The 21,911-nt window shown below is 41.3% G+C and overlaps 1 protein-coding gene across 1 annotated transcript; it reads right to left on the bottom strand.

The window, feature by feature from the left end:
- Nucleotides 1-2,005: 2,005 nt before the first annotated feature.
- Nucleotides 2,006-20,775, bottom strand: LOC148818052 (neuritin-like). The gene is made up of 3 exons (XM_088937296.1): nt 19,679-20,775; nt 7,181-7,331; nt 2,006-4,551 (listed from the first exon to the last, which is right to left on the bottom strand). Exons 1-3 carry the CDS (start codon nt 19,728-19,730, stop codon nt 4,320-4,322), a joined length of 435 nt encoding a protein of 144 aa, XP_088793422.1. The 5' UTR covers nt 19,731-20,775; the 3' UTR covers nt 2,006-4,319.
- Nucleotides 20,776-21,911: the final 1,136 nt, after the last annotated feature.

Raw genomic sequence — 21,911 nt, 5'->3', positions numbered from 1 at the left:
AGTGCTAATGACAGTCAATTGCTGGTTTCTCTGAATAGTAACCTGTAACATATGGTTCCCCTTTTAGTGTTCTCTGTAGAAAAAACGGGCTTTATTTTAATGTATGGGTGTTTATGGTTGAGGCTATGTGATGGCCAGTCTGTTCGTTTATTTTCAGGTCAAGTCCTGTAGGTCATTCCTACAGATCAACTTGCACACTCTGAGCATCTCCCTAGAACATGAGGACACCCTGTTTCCTTCTGAAGGTCTGCATAGGCCACTGCCAGCTTTACCCATGGAGGGTACTGTGGGTCTCTACTCCAGCCCCGTGTTCCTCAGCTCACCCACACAACAGAAAAAGGACAAGGCACCAGAAAGGACTCTATGTATCTAACACTTTTCAAGACAAAACCATGCATACGTCCACATTAAAAGAAACAAAACACATAGTTCTACAAAATAATAACCATAATATCTGGGGAAAAAAGAAAATCTCACTTCTTGGCATTCCACACTTGGGAAGACGAGGGTACTTGGCATTATGAGAACTGTAATGCCAATGGAATGCACAGCTGGGAGCTGCCACATATAGACAAGCACTCTAGTGTGCAGCTAGCAAGTGCTCACACTCCTGGCTTTGGAGCTGTTCACGTATTGGATTCAGTGTTTACAAATGTGAGGTTTTTTTTACAATGACTGTGGGTACAGTTGCCTGAAGCTGATACTGTACAGTTTCAAACTGGTGATTAGAATTTGCAACAGAAACACTGCACATAACAAGTCTACTGACACATAGCAATGTCTCCAGGACTGACAGTCCAGATGTTACCTCGATCACTAATAGCCATGACTTGAAATGTTATTATTATTGCGAGATTCGTCATCAAATTTCAAATGGACTTCTCCATACCTGCAACTTCACTAGTATGGAAAATGTGGGAAACTTTTCTCATCTAGAAGATCTTTTAGAGGCTAACTTGCATGAGTATCAGATTGAATTTACTATACTGTATATGTAAGAGATACACTACATGGAATCCCTACATGAATCTGACATCTTTTAGAAATTAAACAAATAAAGGAAATGTGGAACCGCAAACCTCATTCTGGCTGTTCTTTTAGAGCAATATAAAAAGGGGAAAGTTTGTATCAGTGTTCCATTTCACTGTATAGCTTGATATGGAACTGGCAGAGACGCCAAATGTGCTGATTAATAAAGCCCTTTATGAACGTGTGCCTGAGGTAAGTTTTGGCTTCTGATATCAGCTGAAATGGGCAGTAAGAACAAATGTGTGGGTAGATATAAAACAGAGCACCATACTGCTAGTTAAACCTTTATCAATATACACAGGAATATAAAATAAAGGTGAAAATCAAGTTTGAATTGGACACGCATCTACTGAATATTTACTTTGATACAATAACCACCTACTTTTGACAAAACCCTTACACATCTAACACCAAAACGCCAAACAACATCTGGTAGCACAGCTGGATCGGCCCTTTTAGTCTGTCTCAGGGATTCTCCTTTCTAGTTCTCCAGAACCTTGTCTTATGGTTTTCACTTGAGCACCTTTTTAATTTTTTTTAAAGAACGAGTATTGCCAATTGTTTTTTTATGTAAATCTCCAACTGGGGTCACTGCTGCCACTCTCGTATCAGTACAGAGGGGATTAGACTGATCATCGTGCAAGTTTGTTCACACTACAGTCCAACAGCAGGGTTAAACATCAGATGCAGGACTATAAACTGTTGCAGCTTACATTGATATCAGGCCAACCCACTGCTATGAGCAGCTGTGTCCAGTTCCTTGGCAAATCTCTCTCAGCGTCACCTTAAAATGTAGCCCAGATTTAAGGCATCAATATCTACAGGGCAGATCTTCCAGTCCACTTCATTGCATTCCTGTATTGAAACCAACTACTTATTTCTAGAACTAATTTCAAGCATTTTAATTTAACAACTTTAATGTAACAGTTCAGTTGTTGTTTTGTGTTGGATTTTTTTTTTCTTTAGATTTTTATGCATTATATTTATGCCAGGAAACCAGAGAACAAGAACTAGTAGCAGAATACTGTTCAATCTGTTCCGCAATTGCTGGATTAGTTAATTATTGATTCTGTATTAAGTGTCTAACCAACTCTTGAACAGGCTGCTGATTAAAGATGTTCAGCCACTGGCGGGAATTGGGATGTATGAAACACTTCCAAAATAAGCTTCACTGAAATAAAAACCAGAAGACATGGGGTGCTCAGAAGACTAAGACTGAGGAATCCCAGTTCTACAGAATCACTTTGCATTTTTTCACTTTGCACCAATTGGTCAGCCTGTAGATCACAGCCTTCTCCCTCCATCCTAATATTTTGAATCCAGACTTGTACTGTATTACTCTAGTGTTCTGAGGCCTGTGCTAACCATACATGTGATCATTGACCCTGTCTATTCCTATTTGTTAAACTAAAACCATGTGACTAAATCTAGTAGGAAAAGTGAATGAACTTCCACAGCTATTTTCGTCCATTTCCTACAGAAGAGATTGAAAGACTGGGGATCACACTGTGCAGGGGAAGGAAGGTGGCACAGGCTGTAGTCAAACATCAAGAAACAGCAGGTAAATATTTTCTGTTCCTTAAATAGTAAAATGGGGCAAAAAGCAACTATTCAAGAGAACAGGGTCTTCTGGTTTTCTTTCGAGTCAAGTTCTCTTCTCCGTTGAGTCAGCTGTTGTGGCAGTTCCTCAAGAATAATGTGAGCACTGCTTTTAATAAATCAGTGAAGAATGATCAGGTTCTCCAGGACTAGAATTAGAGACCCAAGGATTACAGCTGTAACTGTTCTGATTACAAACATACTTATTGTAAGAGGATGGGTTAACCAATACCTTGACCATGAGTGCCAGTGTAGTGTATATAGCAGGCGGTGATCATGTCTGACCAGGATTTGAACCCTGTACCTTGTAAGCATCTTACCACACCCTAAATTGCAAATAACACTGTAGCAGAGCAGGGGTCTGCCAAATCAAAAAGTAAGAGTCAACGTAAGAGACTTCAACACCATTGGGGAGCTTGAGGAGGTGATATCACTGTACTAGTCTCATCTTACTCATGATGAGACCTGTCACGTGTGTCTGCAGTGTTCACAGCCTCATGCAGCAGCTCCGGCTGAGGTAGTACTCCTTCTGAATATGACTTCTGGGGTCTGCTCCCTTCCCCTCTCCTCTGAATGGTCAACAGGAGAGGGGGAAATACATATATAGAGGTCATCTGTAGAGATTTAATTCGCATGAAAAACAGTATTAACTGCAAAGCCTGCAACCCCATGTCTTTCAGTGCCCATTGTTTAGAAAAGGACTCTTGGTTTGGCTTCTGTCTTCCATCGCCTTTACCTCCCAGCCATTGTGAACTGATTCTGTTTGGGAACCATCTCCCATGAGTTCAGGCAAAATGATCGTGCACCCACAAAATGTTACTGTTTGAGAACATTAGTATGGTGCCATTGGCTGCATTTGTAGTCATAACTGGTCATGAGAAGGCTCTGTGTGCACATTCAGAACATCTGTAGAATACAGGAGGACAGAAAGGAACACATTACAGGCCCCTTTAAGGGGGTCTCACCTCCAGCATAGGGGGGAGACAGGAAAGGGGGAGTTACTATCATATACGTTCAGATACTACTGAATATCATGAGCTTTCACAATCCCAAGGTGAATTAAATCTAGGGTCAGAGAAGACTGAACTGCTTACTTCTAACACTTTTACTTTCCCCACAGGTACATGGAAAGTCCTGGTCAGAAACATCTTGGATCTATGAGGATCTATGGAATCACAGCTGATCTCTTCATGTTAATTGGTTACCAGTTTAGATCTCTGTACGCAAGAGCTGGGTCTTTTTAAAGTGCTAGGGTGCTTATATCGATGGGATATGACTTTTGGAACATTGAACTCTTCAGATTTTCATTCACCAAGGCTATTTGATATGAGGAAGTACAGCCATGTACTGTATTTCCTTTTAAACATACAACACGCACACTTCCCCTGGAAAATCTGGATATTTGGTTTCTCTGTACAGGTCCCTTCACTCATAAAAGGGGACAATATAGAACAGCAGAGAACATGGCTGACTTCTGTGAGGAATGGAGCTGACTGTGAGGTTGTGTAGCTGCTCTTAATGGAAGGATCAAGAAAAAACACAAACTGCAGTAAAACAACATACCACATAACTAACCGTTTTCAAGTTGGAATCCATTCCCCAGATCTACATTCTCCCCCCCCATCCCGGCCAGAAATGACACTCAATGGGTCTGAGATATGGCCTGGGGAGTCGCTGTGGCTGTGTGGGGCCTATAGTGGGAGCCAAGCCAGCGCTCCCAGAAGCAGCAGGAGCAGCAGCAGAGGCAGAGTGCATGAGAGCGGGCCCAGCTCTGGGGCTCTGCTGGGACTGCACAGGTCAAAGAGGCTCCCCTGGAAGCGTATCTTCTTGGAGTCTTCCTTCAGCGTCTCCCAGATACGCCCCACCTCCTCCTGACACTCCGACAAGGCTGTGGTGGCACACAAGTGGAATGCCTCCCAGTGGCTGAGAAGAGAATAGCACCCCACAGTCATCTATTTAGAGCGTAGCACAAAATCAGCAATTAACTTAAGTTGTTGGCCCTGAGTCCTTTTTCTATTCGTGGACAATCAAAGCTGTTTAACACTGCTGTTATTCCTCATTGCACATTGTTAGCATTTCACTCTGAGTATTTTATTTTCTAGAACAACAGTAGGCCTGTTAATTGATATTTATTGGGTACACGTCCACAGGGGCTCACTGATCATACTTTTCAAAATGTTTTCAAATACATGCCGAGTTTCAGTCCTTTGATTGAGAGTTGATTTGATTTCACTCCTAAAACGAACACTGTGATAAGGTACTATCTCATGCCCCACAGTGTTTGCTACAAGCCAGTAAAAATAAAGAAATTGTGCACTTACCTGTGAGTTGATTCGTATTGTACATTGCAACAGCAGGCCAGCCAGGAAAACAAAACATGGAGGAAACAAAGAAAAAAGGGACTTTTGAATATTTTAGGTTGTTTGTTTACTGCAGCTAATTCCACTCACCTGCATTCAGAGGCAAAACCACTCATACAGAGTCTTGGGGACTGCTTTTTCTATCCATGAATAAACTGGTGTTTAACATCAATAAATTACAATATTTGCACAAACAAATTATCATATTATTTAACTCACAAATTACAAGAATAGCTGCGTGGGCATCTATGTCAAAAAGGGTTATTTTTTGTGTTGCTTTCTAGGTATAGTTATGTAAAGGAGCGATGTGCCTTTAAGAGACTTGTGGGCGGAGACAGTGGGCGGAGATTCCCATATAAAAGGCAGGAGCTGAGCTCTGCTGGGGAAAGAGAAGGTGCTCTGGACTGTGACTGGCTGAGTTGAGCCTGATTTCTGGCCCCAGGTGACATCACAGACAAGTTCCTTGAAAGCAGAAGGCAAAGTTTCAAGATGTGATCTACTTCTTGCAGAACATTTCCACATATAGTATATGTAGAGAGTAATTATGACAAAATGATACAGCTGCTTTCCTGACCCTTTTCACCTTTGCCACTTACCAAAAAAAAATGTCTCTTTGGGTTTGTCAGTACCTTTTTTCTGCAATGAGATTTGCATTTTTTAAACGTTTAAGAATTTAGAACTGAATTTACAAATCAAATGAGATTACAGCCAAAGCTGTAGCAGTATAACCAGCCCTAAGGGATTAAATGTTCAAAGGTTAATTTACATTCCAAGCAGTTTACCATCAATGCTCTTTCAGAATTAATTATTGGTGTGCAGTTTTGTTTTGAATGTTGTGTAATTAATAATAACCTAATAAATTGGGGGTTCTTAATGAGGTTGATTTCTTTAATACATTTTTCTACCAAAAAATGTATACAAATCATGACTTAAAAATAGTGGTCATGAGAAATACATTAATAAAACTTATTAATAACCTACAGCTGTCGAAATCAGACTATTCCCTTGTCCATCTTTTTGGCTACGATTTCTTTTAATGGTCTCTCAACTTTCTTTCCAGATCCAACTCCCAGTTACCTCCCAAACTACAATTCCCATAATCACCTGGCTTCCAATGTGTGCGACTGTGCTCCACTACAGATGCATAGTGTTGGGCAGACTGTGTGTGGTTAATGGAAGTAATGATGAAGGAGCCACCCCAGAATCCATTTTTGTGAAGAATTCAGTGACCAGCACCCCCACTTCTGCACCAGCCTCTTCTAGGGTCCCCCAGCTTCCTCCAGGCCCCCTTATTAGATTCAAGGGGAGAACTACCCTTGGATGAAATATGTATAGATTGTTCATACAGTATATAACACACAAAAGCCGTGCAGATTTCATTAGCACAGCATCAAACGCATCAATTATCCTACTCTCCACCTCCCAGCTCTCTTCCTTCCTATTATAATGCAGGATTTTCTCTCTCAGTGCAGCTTCTCACTCTAATACCATCTTTAGTATTCCCCTGCACAAACCTTAATTACCTCCTAAATACTCACTCTGTCATTCACTACACTGCCTGGGGCAGACCCAGTGGCCCAACCCACCCCCGCCCCCATCTCTGCTGAATCCCCCAGTACACCGTCCAATCCTGTCAACCCCGATTCGTGAACGTGAGCTGGCCGTCTTTGCGGTACACCCCTGGGGGGGGGGGGGAAAGCCATCTGTTTTTAATACTGTCAGGACTGAACTGCATTCTTTCTGCACTAAGGATGTGTGGGTTAGAGGTTTTTCACTGGATGATCAGCTGACTAAAATAATTATTAATGAAGACATGATACATTTGCTGGTTGATCATCTTCCTGTTTTACCTTTGTCACACACATGGGTGATGCGCACTTGTTTCCTGACCTCAAAGTCGGGGGCTGTCACAATTTCTTTTCATCCGGGGAATTCAATCAGATTGACTAGTGACTCCACCAACAGCGGGACAATTGTGCTAGTTGTATAAACAGTTGCAGCCAGCCACTGTGTGTATACTCTCTTCCTACACTTGACCATCAAGTCCAAAACCATGCTTGCCGAGCTGGTTATGTAATATCTGGACGGCCCCCAGATTTCAATGAAAGACATTGACTGTGGGTAATTTCCCACAAAAAGGCATCGGCTTCGTAATGTAAAACTTTGCGGCTCACCCACGCCTCTTTCCTCACCTGCAGACGGCCTGCACTCCCCGCTCGCTGTTCTCGTCCTCTTGGTAAGTAGCCATGTTGTCTCCCAGTTTGAGCACGCAGTCAGAGAAACCCTTGTAAATGTTGCCACACTTCACCTCTGCTGACACCCCGGCCACTGCCAGGAACACTGCTGGGAGAGGACAGGCTCATTAGCTTGGGGCACATCTACACACACTCAACCACTCACACTCTCCCACCCACACACTCTTACACACCCAACCACTCACATACCCACACAGACTCACACACACGCACACCCAACCTCTCACACACTCACACTCACACCCACACACTCTCACACACCCACTCACACACACCCAACCACTCACATACCCACACAGACTCACACACACGCACACCCAACCTCTCACACACCCACTCACACACCAAAATGCACACACTCCCAGGCATGCGCACACATACCCTCACTCTCCAACTCATACTGTAGACAGGGAGCTGCACAGATGCTCTAAGAACACACACATAGAGAGTAAAGATATGTTGTTAAACCTTGATGGACAAAAAGTATAAATGCAAACGAATGGATTTGAATGCAAACACAGAGTAGAAGTAATATTGCTAAACAGCTTTTACATAAGTTACAATGACTAACTGAAGAAATAAAACGTATTATTGGATGTCAAAGATAATTAACAAACATGGCATGGATCACAGTTCTTTAGACCACAGGTCTACAGTTCCTGGGTAAGGGCATGGAACAGGATACTCCTGTAGGGACCAGAACCCCTCTCACTGTCCCTTGCTTTCCTTCAGGAGCCACAAAGATTGCACAACTGGTTGTACTTCTCCTAAAAATCCTCCAGGACCGCTGAGATATGCTGTAGGTACTTTGCACAAGTATATCCTCATTTAGAATACTGATTATTGTTTTGCTGCTATGGAATCAGTTCAGACAAGTGTCAAGGTACACACCCAGACTCAAAAGAACTGATCTGACAAGCTAAGAGGACAAAATCTTTTTTAATCTTGAATTGGGTTATCAGTGAGGAGACCTAATTCAAGTATTCAGAATCCTTAAAGGACTTGACACTGTTCATCTTGGGGACACTTTCAGAAACAACATGAAGGGTAAGTAAGGGGAAGGAGATTAAGAGAATGGAAGGCATTTCTTTACACAGAGGGCAGTGGGAGTCTAGAATGAGATACCAGCCTTGCCCTCAAAGCGAATATCATCACCTCTCTCACGAAAAGTCTGGATCATGGACCTTGAAATGGACGAGCAGTTGTCAACTTTATGACGTTTTTATGAAGCATTGCTAAGTGGATGGATTTGCACGGAAATAAAAGATGTCTGACAGAGAGACTCTACATTCTGATAGATGGTTCACAAGCTTCTTGTCAAAATGTAGGTCAGCTCCCACCCTGTTGCAGACACAGATTTAATGAAATCCCAGATCATTCATCCATCCCTTTCTGCTTTCTTAACAAATAGCAACGAGATACTTCAAAGTAAGTTTTATTTTTTGCAAGCAGCACACCCCTTTTATGGCTGTTTAAATGAGAAGAGAGCCTGTGGCTGGCTGGAGTGAAACGGCTGTAAATAATGCAAAGGCCCATCGGAGCACTGTGTCCACACGCCATTCCCAGTCCCACAGCTTTCAGCAGCCTGAGCAGAGAGTCGCTCCATGGAGCCCAGGGGAGGGAAACTACAGCCAGCACAATCAGCAGTTTAGAGAATTACACAGGGCTTAAGGTATGTCTGTTAGCCCAGTCGCCAATATGACAGTCTGCTGCAATCTAGAAAACCAGTGAGCCTCCTGAGTTTACCATCTCATTCAGAGTAAAAAACAACGTGTTTCAATAGAGAACAGATCCCCACAGCATCAGTTTCAGGTCCATTTTATACAATATCAGTTTTCTGAATGAACTTCTGAGTCAGGGCCTGTGTGATAAATGAAGGTGAACAATTCCATTCTGCCTTGTTACAGTATGCTCTTCATTGTACTTGGTGTTATCTTTGTGCCAAGCCTGCTTATTGAAAATGGCTGGGATATGCATTTGCTTAAATTAAAATTATTTAAATACATTGTTTCCTCATAAGGAGAAGAACACATCCTAGAGGTTATATGGTCAGTTAAACAACATACGTTAGTAGTTTCCTCTTGGTTTTCACCTTATGTGCTCTTTATGTGTAAGAGTGTTTCACAAAAGCACGTTAACACATGGAACTTAAGATCATAATTCAATATCATCACATTGCTTTCAATAAACCTTATCCAATTCTGCGCCATGGTGGCCCAAAGTCTTTCCTGGGAAGCATTGGGCGCAAGGCAGGATACACCCTGGATGGGATGCCAGTCCATCACATGGCAAACACAGACACACACACGCACGCACACCAGGACCAATTTTACAAAAGCAATAAAAATCACCTCAGCTCTTTCAGAAACACAACATGAAACACATAACCCCACACATGCACTGTGTAAATAATAGAGGAGCACAATTATTCATAATGGTTCCCAACAAGCAAAACATCCAAAAACTAAGAGCAGAACTCCCGATGTTAATTTTTTGTTGTGCTACTGTATATATTTTACGTATGTTGTTTTATCATGCTGAGTGGTGTTGAAAGAGGTATGATGGTGGTTTTTATCATCCTTCATGTAAAGTGTTATCAGTGCTTTAAGACGATATTCATCTTTCTATAGAGCTAGTCTTAATTCCTGCAATTTATTGTACTACAAACTTTATTTCAATGCCATCTTCCTTTTACTAAAAAAGGGTTTTTGTTTTTAACCAAAATGGCTTTTGGATGATTTTAAAAAATGGCACCCCAATTACAGAGTTAATTTCATTTTTATTTCTTTCAGGAAGAGAAAGATCTTCCTCTGAAGTGTGAATCCCAGCTTCTCCTTGGTTTCCACAGTAACATTACCGTGAATGCTGCAGCAGAAATTAAAAACAGAAAAAGCAGACAGACACCAGGAACAACCAGGCAGGAAGGAGGAAAAATCACTCCAGCTCTTTACAGAAACGGTATTCAAACCCAGTTGGTCTGGTTTCCTTTGTAGGCAAATCATTTACATAAATCGGGTCCACGAGGCCCTGCAAGGTCTCAGGAGGAGTTGAAAATGCCAGCCCACCAGCAGTCTGGGGCAGTTCCACTCTTGAGCAGATGCATTTCAATATACTTTATTTAATTAATTAATCTGGCTCTAAGGAGACATCACAGGAAAAAAAAATCATTTTAATGTGCAAATGCTATACAAAATCAGAAACACAAGGCAGGGAATTTAAATAGAAAACATGATAATCCTGTGCTTATTTGAGGGGGAGAAAAGTACTCCATACTCTAAAAATGATTTACAGACTCGAATAAGGCACTTTCAAAGCAATGCTGCTGTATTCAATTAATATTCACTTCCTGTAACACTTCCTATCCACAATTTCTCATGACAGACCCTCAGCCTCTCAACTCCTTTGAAGGAAAATGCCACTTGCTTTTGGGAACGCAGAGGAACAGGAGGCAGGAGCTGGAGCTCAAACAATAAGCCTTCTGGACACAATCTCTCCATCTTCAAATCCAGAACAGAGTGAAATGATTTAAGAGTTTTTAGGACATTGGCCCTATTCTCTTAATCCCATTCCTTGCAGGTATTTTCGCTGCCTTCCCCTGATAATTCATCACCTCATTACTTTAGTCTCAGTTTTGTCATTTGTTATATGCAAATGAGCTTCTCTCTCAGGAAACCTCTTGGAACATTTCCTGCAAAGTGCAGCGAATGTGAGTTATTGCCTGGCAATCCTTCCCTTCAGAGAGTGCATCCCTATTCCATCCCAGCAGCAGAGAGAGGACAGAACGAGTGGATGTCAACTTCTCCGTTCTTAAGACACGTTCTAAGAGGCATGTCAAGAAAATTTCCAGCAGTAGTACCAGCAAAATGAGATGCACTGTATAAATAAATAAGGAAATGAGATATAAGATGTGATGTTTGATCTACAAGGAGCCAGTGATCAGGTGTTGCTGGACAATCAGATCAGATGTCTTTCAGGTGCAGGGTGATTTCAGAGTGGTGCTCAGCACTTACTCACAGCTGTTTACAACATTTTTTACCTACAGTCTCCTTAAGGAGGAAGGAGGAGTTTGGGTTTTAGAAGTTAATTGTTTTAAGGTCAAATGAGTCCAATCACCTGATCTTGATTACTAATTCTTTCCAACCATTTCTTTCTAAGCCCTGGTAGCATACCTGAGTAGCTTGTTCCAGGCTCCCACAGACTTATGTGAAAACCTCTTCTAAAAATAACAGACCACTTTCCTTTCCAGAATTTATCAGTTTAATTTTCTCAAGACACACACAAGTGACAGACAATACAGATAAATTATTACTGCAAAGAAGCTGGTGTCCCATTTTTGTATCTCTCAAGAAGGCACATATTCTGTAGAAAAGTGGGGTGTATTTAACAGTTTGGCTTAAGCGGCATTTACATTCTCCCCACTGTAATCTAACAATTGTACTGAGAACATCAAGTGTCTATGAATGTGAGCAGTTCTATTTGAAATGGAAAATGCTGTTTATTGTTGAACTCAGCTCCAGTGATGTGTCAGTCAGTGCCATGTGGAGTGGACAGTACACACAGAAAACAAGGTTAAATTCCAGCACAATCACAGTGACCACTACGTAGTAGAAGACATTCAAGTAGGTAGCTGTGCCAGCACGCACAGGCTGCAATGGAACAGGTAAAGATTTATTTTCCTTTCAGCATGGAATAAATGAGACAATACTTCAGCAATGGGTCCTTGACACCTGAAAAAGGCTCAACCTGCCGAAATGTTGTCTCTCTTTTCTTTTCCTTTTAGCATGAAATAAACCTTTACCTCTTATTATGAGGGTAATGTTGACTCTAAACTGCCAGATACTAAATCGTCACTTACCTACTGTGGATAGCTGAGCCCTATTCAGTCCTTCTGAATTGCTGTCATAGGACAGTTCAAAACATGTACTGTGCTAGCTTTGCAAAGTTTGGTACCTTATTTTGCCCTCCGAACACAATACATTAACCTTTCCAATACTACTGTAGGTTCAGGAGAAAAGTATTCCTTGCATCAAACATATCCACAACTATACTGTTTCTACACTGTTTCTACTGGGATTTTCAGATATCGGCTAGGACAATTGTTTTTAACAGGACAAAGCAGAAAAGGCTTTTAAGAATCACCTTGCAAATGCATAGTACCATGAATAGCAAAGATGAGTCAGAAGCAGGTACACTGTGATCTTAAAATTACTTTAGGGCTGCTCTTACACACACTGTTACTGACAAAAGAAATGACGTACCAAATTGTGAATCATCATTCAGCAAACACAAAAAGTGAAACTGAACCAGTTTGGGTTGAGCTTGGGTAGCTCCAGAAACCAACAACAATACTTTTTCCAATCAGATTTCACACTGCAGCTTTTAAATTGGTCAGTCTTGGGCTGTAATAGCAATGGGAATGTATAACTATAGCCAATAGACAGTTTAGGTCTATGTATAGTATAGACAGTTTATAGCCCCCTGTCATTATCGCTTCAGTTATATCCCAATATATTTACTATTCAGAGTGTAACTCTTCTGCGACTTTCCAAATTTTTGCCATTTTTCCATTGGAACAATGATTTCTAAATGCCTTGTAGTATAAATACTGAGCAGTCACTAAACACACACATCTTTATTAACAGAACCAACTGAGTAAGCCCACCATCTAGTTTTTCTGTAGCCCAAATTAGCATAACACATCAGGCAGCAAAAATGACTGCCCTGCCGCGGCACACTGCTAATCCCCGCACACTTCATCATGGTACTGCTAAAGGGGTTGCGAAGCCCCCTGACGTTTCACCACACAGAGAGGAGGAACTGCTGATGAAAAGGTCAGCATCTGCTCTAGTCCTCACCCCGAGGAATGCACCACAGAATTCCTGAAATTCACGCCGAGATGCCGCCCGCCGCTCTCCGATTATCATTTCCTGTACCTTTACTCTGGCTTTCTGAGTAGTTTCGCCGTGTCATATTTTAAAATGGTGGCGCAGTGGTTAGCATTGCTGCCTCACACTGCTGGGGCTCTAGCTTCAGTTTCTGGGGTGCTAACTGTAAGGCATTTATGTTCTTGACTAGTTCTATGACTAGCATCCCATCCAGGGTGTATCCTGCTGTGCGCCCAGTGCTTGCTGGGATAGGCTCTGGCTCCCCTGCGACCCTGTATTGGGAAATGGATGGATATGAACAGTCAAGGTGACATGAGTGTTAGCATTCCTGCTTGATATCTCTTGAGTCGTGGGCTCAGAATGGAGTGAGGCACCAAACTGAACCCAGGGCCCCAGCACTAGTGCTAACCACTGCGTCAATGTGCAACCCCGCAACAGAAAAATTCAAATTATGTTCTACCACTGCGATAGCAGAAAACTGTGATCTACAGTTTCCATATTTTGCACTAATGTAGGACCTAACAGTAATTCATTATATCGACTGTGCTTTACTCAAGACATTATTGCTCAGTGGTACTTTTTCTCAGTCACGCCCAGTTGCCTTATCTTTCCATACTTTTGTATTATTTTTATAAATTCTTTTTGTATTGTTTCATTAACTCAAATGAACAATAATTTGTGGACTTTCAATGGTGATTGAAACATACATGCTTTGTGTTTCACATTTTCAAACAGACTGTGAAAGACTGGAAGAAAATCACACACATTTGTACCAATGGATAAATAACTGTGTCTACATCCACCTTCTTACAAAATTAAGAAGCCATTGAGCTTATATAAAATAACTTTTGATAAATTGTGGAGTCCTCACACCATTTACAGGTGTGAAAATGGTCACAAGTTACTAACCCTTAAATTTACTTTTATCAAGTCCATATGACTTTTGAGATATTTTCTCAAAGTTTGTCTCCACATTCATAGCAATACATGCAACACACAAAAATCGCGAGGTTCCTAAATTGTGATCATCACAAGAAGTGCAAATTTACAATCTTCTGTCCTAACAGCTGAAACCTTCTTTCAATGAGCTGCTGAGGTGCCATTCCAGTGGATTAAATCGCACAATTTAACAACAGTTTTCTCCTGGCAGTGGTGAGGAACTAATGTTTTGAAGAAAGTATTTACAGCCCTTCCAATAGAAGTGACGCTTTTGGTGTAACAGCAGTACATGTACAGTATATGGAACCTAAAGAACTGTGGGATTGTCCAAGCTCAGAGAAACCAGTTCATTACATCTCATGTTACATTTTATAGAGCTCTTTTGAAACCCAAAGCAACTTTATCAAACAGTAATTTGAGAAGAACTGTCTGTATGAATCCCCTACATTATCTTTAAACAGCAATGATTCATAGCCTGACCAGCTTTATCAGTTTCCCATGAAACCACAGGTTCTATGCAAATAAAGGCCTCCAATCCCACAGTCTTTGGTTCTCATTACTGACCACCAGCAAAGGTACATTACTGAACACATGCAGTAGAAATACCAGTGACAAGCAAAAACATGTACTGTATTGTGAAAGTGAAGACCATATGTATATACAGCACATGTTACAATAACAGGTAATTCAACAATAACCCATCCATCCATTTTCTAATTTTCCACATCCAATACAGGGACGCAGGGGAGCCAGAGCCTATCCCAGCAAGCAACAGGCCTATAGCAGGGTACACCCTGGACAGGACACCAGTACCTCACAGCGCACACGCAGACACGCGCACACCAGGGTCACTTTTCCCAGAAGCCAATGAATCTATCAGTACAGTATGTCTTTGGCTTGAGGGAGGAAATCGGAGCACCCGGAAGAAACCCACACAAACAGAGGGAGAACACCCAAACTCCACGCAGATACTGTAGCACCCAGAAACTGAACCCCGAGCTCCAGTACTGTGAAGCAGCAATACTAAGCACTGGGCCACTGAACTACCCGTTTAACAAGGATGAAATCCCTTTAAGGGCTGACCTACTGACACAGCAATTGTAGTTAGAGTAGTCTGTCTTTGACTTGCAACAATTCAGAAAAAAAAATATCAGGACTTTCTGAATCATCGATTTAAGCGCTCTTATCTTTATTATTATCATCTAGCTGAATGTTTATCCGAATAATAGCCAACATCAGTAACGTGTCAGACAGGTCTATCTCTTGGTTGTCGGGGATGAATAACTTACTGAATGATTGGTGGCCCAGCTGTCAAAGAGTACACCCTGGGGTTTAATCACGCCTGTTCTACACCAGCTGGTACCAGAGCTACCGTGACCCGGCCGCTCTCCGGGGACTGCGCTCGGAACCTCCCGCCGTGCAAGTTTATTCCAAAGGCGGTGCGTGTCTTTTCTGCCCTTAGTTGGATTTTATGTTTTTTAAATGTACTTGGCACAACACGGAGTGACTCGTTGAAGTATAGACTCTCTTTTCGTCCAGGCTCCTCTTAATCGTTTTCACAATGCTTATGGACATTTTCATTTAAAAAAATCCAACAATGACGCATTTTGATTACATGATGTTGCGCGTACAACTACACGATTTCCTTCCAATAATCACATTTTATGTGTCTATATGTAAAATCACAAGTCGCATTGGTGTTATTTACATTGCATTCATTTAGTATTTTTGACGAAACGTAATTTAACCGAAACCTGTTTACAAAGAATCTTGAGCTCTATCATCGAGCAAACAGCAATTTATACAGTAATCAGTAATATGCGCCTGAAGATATCTAGTGATTTCGTTAAAACAGACTTGTCCGTTGTGCTGAAGCTGAGCACTCAAAGCTTTTAAATACACATTCTATTTTACCGGTCTAAGAGGAATACAAACGAAACGTAGGATGTAATTCGATTTGTTTCACTGAAGAAAATAGTGAAGTCACTGTTAATTTGATGCTTTATATGGGCATTTATAGCCTTCGGAACAAATAACACGGAATATATGAGGATAGTTTAAGTACGAACACGACAAGAAAAATATTGCCTTTCGTATTCCTGCGCTTCAAATGTATTGATACAGGCCGTTTTGTATAAGCGGTTAATACCGTTTCACATTGCAACATAACGAATAGTTCATGTTTCGGAAAAAAAACGTAATGACATTTTAATCGACAAGTGGAGAGTCCCATTTAAACGACAATGTAGTACACAGCCCGATTAAATATACGACGTGGAAGGAAAAAGTGTTGTGAATTAATCACAGAACAGTCTCATATGTACTTGATAAAAGATGTATAATTATGATTTTTTTAGATCTTTAGGAAGAAGATTATGTCTTCGTTTATCTCCTGTTGAATTAAATAGATCTACAGTATGTACCGAGACACAATGCATTTAAATGCTTATTAATTCATTTATAATATATCGATAGCAAAATCGTGGTCTTTTCAATTACACTTGCAATAAGCATTGTTATTATTGCTAGAATAACATGGGGGAAGCATTTTGGTGTCAATTTAATTCCCGACAAAGGCGATTAAAGGCAATGCACGCAACCTGCATTAATATTTAATTCGGAACTGTAGTCTTCCCTAGATTAATAAGATTTATAATGCAAACAACATTCGTTATCTTATTTAATGTGTTCAGCTAAAGTGTCTGCGATCACTCCTGACGTAAAGAATCTTATTACACAATTAAAACAGCTCATCCGACTGATGGCACACCACGTTCGATTCACCCTCAGCGAAAAACTGCAACGACAGAGAGGAAAATACTCTCCGTTTATTATTGGTAAAACAGTTAGGATTGACATAGCCGAGAGGAAACAACGTGAAACCAAGAGTTAAGAGTTAAAACATTGCCTGTGCTGAAAACCACACGGAGCGGTCCTGGTTGTGCGGAATTAAACAGGAGCAGCTGTGGAGAAGCTAATATTGCCACTAATTTGACATAGACAATTCCTGTGGGAATGAAGATAGCAGGAAGAACAAGTAATAGCGATCAAACGCAGAAAATCTTGCTTCCGTGCCCTGTGTAGCAACTCCCGACAAATCATCCAAATCTGAGCCGTGCGAGTCTGTCCTTCGCTCTCACACTTATTAACGAGGCTTTTAAATAACAGGAACCGAGCGGCAGGCTGGGCGCCAGACAGAACACGCACTGCTTGGTTAGGGCTTATTAAAGCACAGCGCTTACAACCACTCTGACATAAGGGCACCAGAACAGCCAACGAGGGCTGCTTTGCAAACGGGCCTAATTGACCCATTGGTGGATTGTGAACCATAAATAAAAAACCGCGACAGATGGCAAACAGCACCTAGGATGCCAAAGAAAACGCAACTCCTCCAATCCCTTCTTTCGCTTCAGGCACGCCTCACGGATTCATGGAGTCAGCCTGATTTACACCGACGACGAACACGCTTCGACCATTTCCGCTGGCTGCGAATCACACCCTTTAGAGCAGTGCGCTCTGCTCAATAAATAATACAGACTGGCGCAAACGGAAGAAGCATGTAATGCGATTTTCACAAACCGCTAGAAGTTTAGCGTGTAAATTAAGTTACCAAGAGATTATAAAAAAAATAGGCCGCTTCAAAATTCTGCGAAGGTTCCCGATTCACATCAACACGGTTTTTTTCCACAAAGTGAAAAAACAGAATGCTCCAGAAGGTCCCTTTCTTTTCACATAACTTATAACGTAAGGCATCTGAGCACCTGAGCATTTTAAAACGGAAACAATTTTCATTGCACCGTAAGTATGGCGAGTGCTATAAAACCCTAGAATTATTTAAGGCGGATAAAGAAGATGTGAAATGCTAATTGGTTTAGGTTAAGAGGTCATTCTTGTTTTAGCACGCTGTGTCGATTTTAAGGAACATCCTCTCTTCAAAAAACGTTGATTAACAGATGATCAATCAGATGGAAATTGATTACAGAAGTCGAACGCACGCCCCGATTTTCAATCCTGTATAAATGGAAATTCTAAAGCTCTTTCTAATCAGGGCATGCTTTCGTTTGTTAACCAATAAATATGTTGTCTAAGGGAGGAAAACAATTAAGTTCTAAAATTAAGAGCACAGGGTTGCCTGATTCATGCGGAATTACCAATTAATCAATATTACAAAATCACTATTACCACAAGGAGCTTTCTCCTCAATACCATCATACTTTTGATATAGTATGTTTCTGGTCTGGTTCTCACTTGAACCCCAAACCTGCAGTGATTTTATTGTTTTATTTCACTACACGAATTCGATCCGTTTTGAACCATTGTTTTAATTCTTCCAATCTAGTCCAAAAACGGGACTTCAGAGTCGAACATTTCTTCGTGCCTTTGAGAAGAAAGTGATTTGATCAGGCAGATCCCAAGTTAGACCCGTGCGCTAACACCACGCGCGGGCTTCTCGGACCTACAGCGATTGCAAACAGTAATCAGCCTTAAAAACCATGGGTAAGAGTTGTTTAAGAATATGTGGCAATTAACGTGAAAAAAATGCTCTTCAGGCGTAGTTAAATACAAAGATTTGACACAAAATAACTCATACAATTTTAATTCCAATCTGTAATGCTATGTAAGCGTTCTTTTTGCGCTACATTATTTTTTTTTCCAATTTGAACAAAGAAATTTTAATGTACATCACCGAAAGGTTGAATATGACCCAAGTTTAAACTAGTTAGGACCAGTGTTAGGACAGTGTTAAAACACTACTTACGGAAAGTGTTAACAGGGAACATTGGCTGAATTTGTGATAGTGTACATAATTTGTGATTGCGATAACACTGCTTTTAAAGGACATGAAATGAAAATGATCGCTTGATTAAAATAATCTATTGTAATGATGAATAAATATTCAAGATAGAATTTTCGCTTGAGATTTTTAATATTGAATAAAATAAATAATGCTTCCCTTTCCCAACAATTCGAACAGGCCGTCTCTGTAATTTAATTTTTCACACCACGGGCCGGTAATTGAAATATTTAGAGCAAAGGCCAGCAAATTTATGCAGATACGAAAGGTTGATTATATGAAAAGCACACACCTTAGACTGCTAAAGGCAATAGAGGATTTTTCGATCGCGGACTCTCTTTCTGAAACAAAAAAGCGCTTGAGAACGAGGCTTAAACAATTAATGGAATTCGTTTCATCACGATATACACCCCAGTAAACCGTGAATTATTTAATGCCGAAAGAGTCATCGAAAGACCTATGTTTGATATGGGCCTTGAATTGATTTTTTTTCCATCAAATGGCGAATTACACGAACACGCACGAATTCCTTTAAAGACAGTGCTGCATAGACAGCCTATATTTCTGCCTCGACGCTGGCACCCGCCCCTCATACTCCCTCTCCAGGAGCCACTTTTAAAGGATATCATAAATAATTAATATTCTGCCATTAATAAAAAAAATATTCATAGTACTCGAATGTTCTCTCCGAAAGATCTAAGAACGACAAAACATTTCTCTAATTTCCCCTCCAAATAAAGATTCCTAATGTAGTATATATAATTTTGAAACGCAAAACAGTGTTCTGTTCTTTAAGCGCAGTAAACTTGCTCTTACCTAATGCAAGGACTGCACTTAATGATGAAGTCTCCGGCGTCGTCTGTCCCATATCCTTTCTTATTACTGTTATTTTAAATCCTACTCGCGGTGCACAGCTCCATCTCGGAAAATGTAACAAAACCGAACATACTTAAAGATTAAAAAAAAAACAATTAAGCGGAACTACCGATAAGCGAGTTTAAAAAGAAAACCCTTCGACCATTCGCAGGTGAGTGACAGAAGTGAGTTGCAGGGAACTTGTCTCCAAAGACTGAAAACGGACCGCAAGACTTTGCTCCATTCTGTTTTCACGGGAAACCCTGGATCTTTCCTATTTTTGCGCACTCTCTGCGCTGCAGCAGTTTTAAGTGTCTCTTTCCCTCGGTGAAAATTTACGCACTTCGCTGTCCTTCCTGGAGTATTCCAACGCCTGCCACGCGTTATTCTAGCCAGTGCTGCAGATTTAGGAATTACACACGCTTTTGTCCCTCCACCGCCCGACACCAGGCTTTTCCCATTTTCCCCTTACATTCTAAGTTGAAAACAACAGAAGGATTAAATACAACATGTAAAAACAATGTAAATTCGCTAAATCAATTAACGCGCCTCTTTGTTATAGCCTAATAGGCTGTTATTGTTCTTTAAAAGTCAATTTTTAAGAGCGATATTTGCATGTCAAGGTTACTGGTATGAGTAACTCCCAGCTGAAATCCTAAATCCTCGTGACGTCCTCGTATTTTTGTGCAGTGCTGCAATTTCCAGCGTTGTCACCGCCCGGGAGGTTAATTTTGTCTCTTTTTTTTATCTCGCTTTTGAGTGAACTGACGGCGTGAGTGTGAAGAGACAGGGTTACTCTCGCTGTGGGTTCTCTCCCACATGCAACTCCCCCCCTCCTTCCCTGTCCGTCTCTCGACTTCTCTCCCTGTCAGACTCCGGAGATTGATCCCTTTGAGTAGATTTTAATAATTTATCTCATCCTTCTGCCACAGCAAATGCTGCAGAGGTCTGAGACGGCTATTGACTCAGCCCCCCTTCTCTCCTCACCAACCCACTCCTGTCCTGTCTTCGCGAACAAGGAGCTCTCCTTTGCCTCAGAGCCCGTTACACCGGGCGGTAGCCCCGCTTCTGGTTCACTACGCGCTTAACACAGGGGCCGGCAGCCGAAAGCGGAGGCGGTCCGTTTTGAGTCCTGGCACTAAGTCACCACCTCCGGTCTCTCCCACCTTAATTGAAATGTAAGAGGTGGCAGAACGGAACGTTCACCCGCTGAACTCGTGTTGTTGCCCATTGAAGCCGCTTTCACACAATGGCATGTTTTAGATCACATACACAACGAGAAAGCTAAGCGCGTTGCATTTTGTATGATGTAACTTAGATTGTATCGGAATTGCGCCTACATCTTTTCCATAGTTTAAAGAGAAAAGAGACGGTGATTTTATTTATGTTAAACGAATATTTTCGTATGCAGTTTCTTATTTTAGGTTCAGAATCTATACACTGCAGTGGTTATACATACAATAGAGGCTTATTAATTGTAACTGCTCGTTCTCTGTTCTTAGTCGCGAAGAAAACGTAAAAGCCGGAGATAGTGCGTGTAAATTACATTTGTGGTATTTAGGGATTCGGGTAAGCAGAGACAGATTCTTGTCTTGTTCCAGACGTTACGCAGACAGAGGTGTGAAGCGGGGCTTGTTCGAATAATGGGTTTGTTGCTAAGATAAGATTTTTTTTTACCAACATTAATTTTACAACAGGACCGTGACCAATTACAGACTGGTCACATTCGTAATCTCAGTAGAGCTATCGAGTCTGTACTGCCCTCTTGAAGGAGCCGAGATAAATAGGCTGATATAGTGTTACTCCTGAACTGCGGGCACTTCTTGGGCTTCAAGTTGCTGAAGAATCCGTTCTGCAGTGCACGGGAGTCCGCTTTCACATGGTTGTGTAGTTGTCGATCAGCGCACAGCGCAGAAAACCAGAAGACTGCGATCCATTTAACACAACTCCCTTGTCCCCCTACTGCAGGGCTAGTTTCCCACCAACACCGTTTTGAGCTTCAAGAGAGGATGGGAAGACTCCTGAATTTGGTTGTTAGAGTATAATTGACTAAGAAGTTATACCTTTGCATGCTGAGTTTTAATTAGGTTTATTTAATCTGCGACTTCGGAAAACGCAGAATCCACGTAACCCTAGATTTAACAGGTCCTATGAATTTGATAGGTTTGACACATTTTTTCATTTTGAAGGCATC

This window comes from Atractosteus spatula, chromosome 19 (assembly GCF_055471065.1).
Source record: "Atractosteus spatula isolate fAtrSpa1 chromosome 19, fAtrSpa1.hap1, whole genome shotgun sequence".
NCBI lineage: Eukaryota > Metazoa > Chordata > Actinopteri > Semionotiformes > Lepisosteidae > Atractosteus > Atractosteus spatula.
This window is presented reverse-complemented; position numbering and strand designations above follow the sequence as displayed.

Coding starts and splice junctions, on each gene's coding strand:
- LOC148818052 (XM_088937296.1), bottom strand. CDS start 19,730: ATGGGACAGACGACGCCGGAGACTTCATCATTAAGTGCAGTCCTTGCA. Junction 7,332..19,678: donor AAGTGCAGTCCTTGCATTAG/GTAAGAGCAAGT, acceptor GTCCTCTCCCAG/CAGTGTTCCTGGCAGTGGCC. Junction 4,552..7,180: donor GGAGTGCAGGCCGTCTGCAG/GTGAGGAAAGAG, acceptor TTCTCTTCTCAG/CCACTGGGAGGCATTCCACT.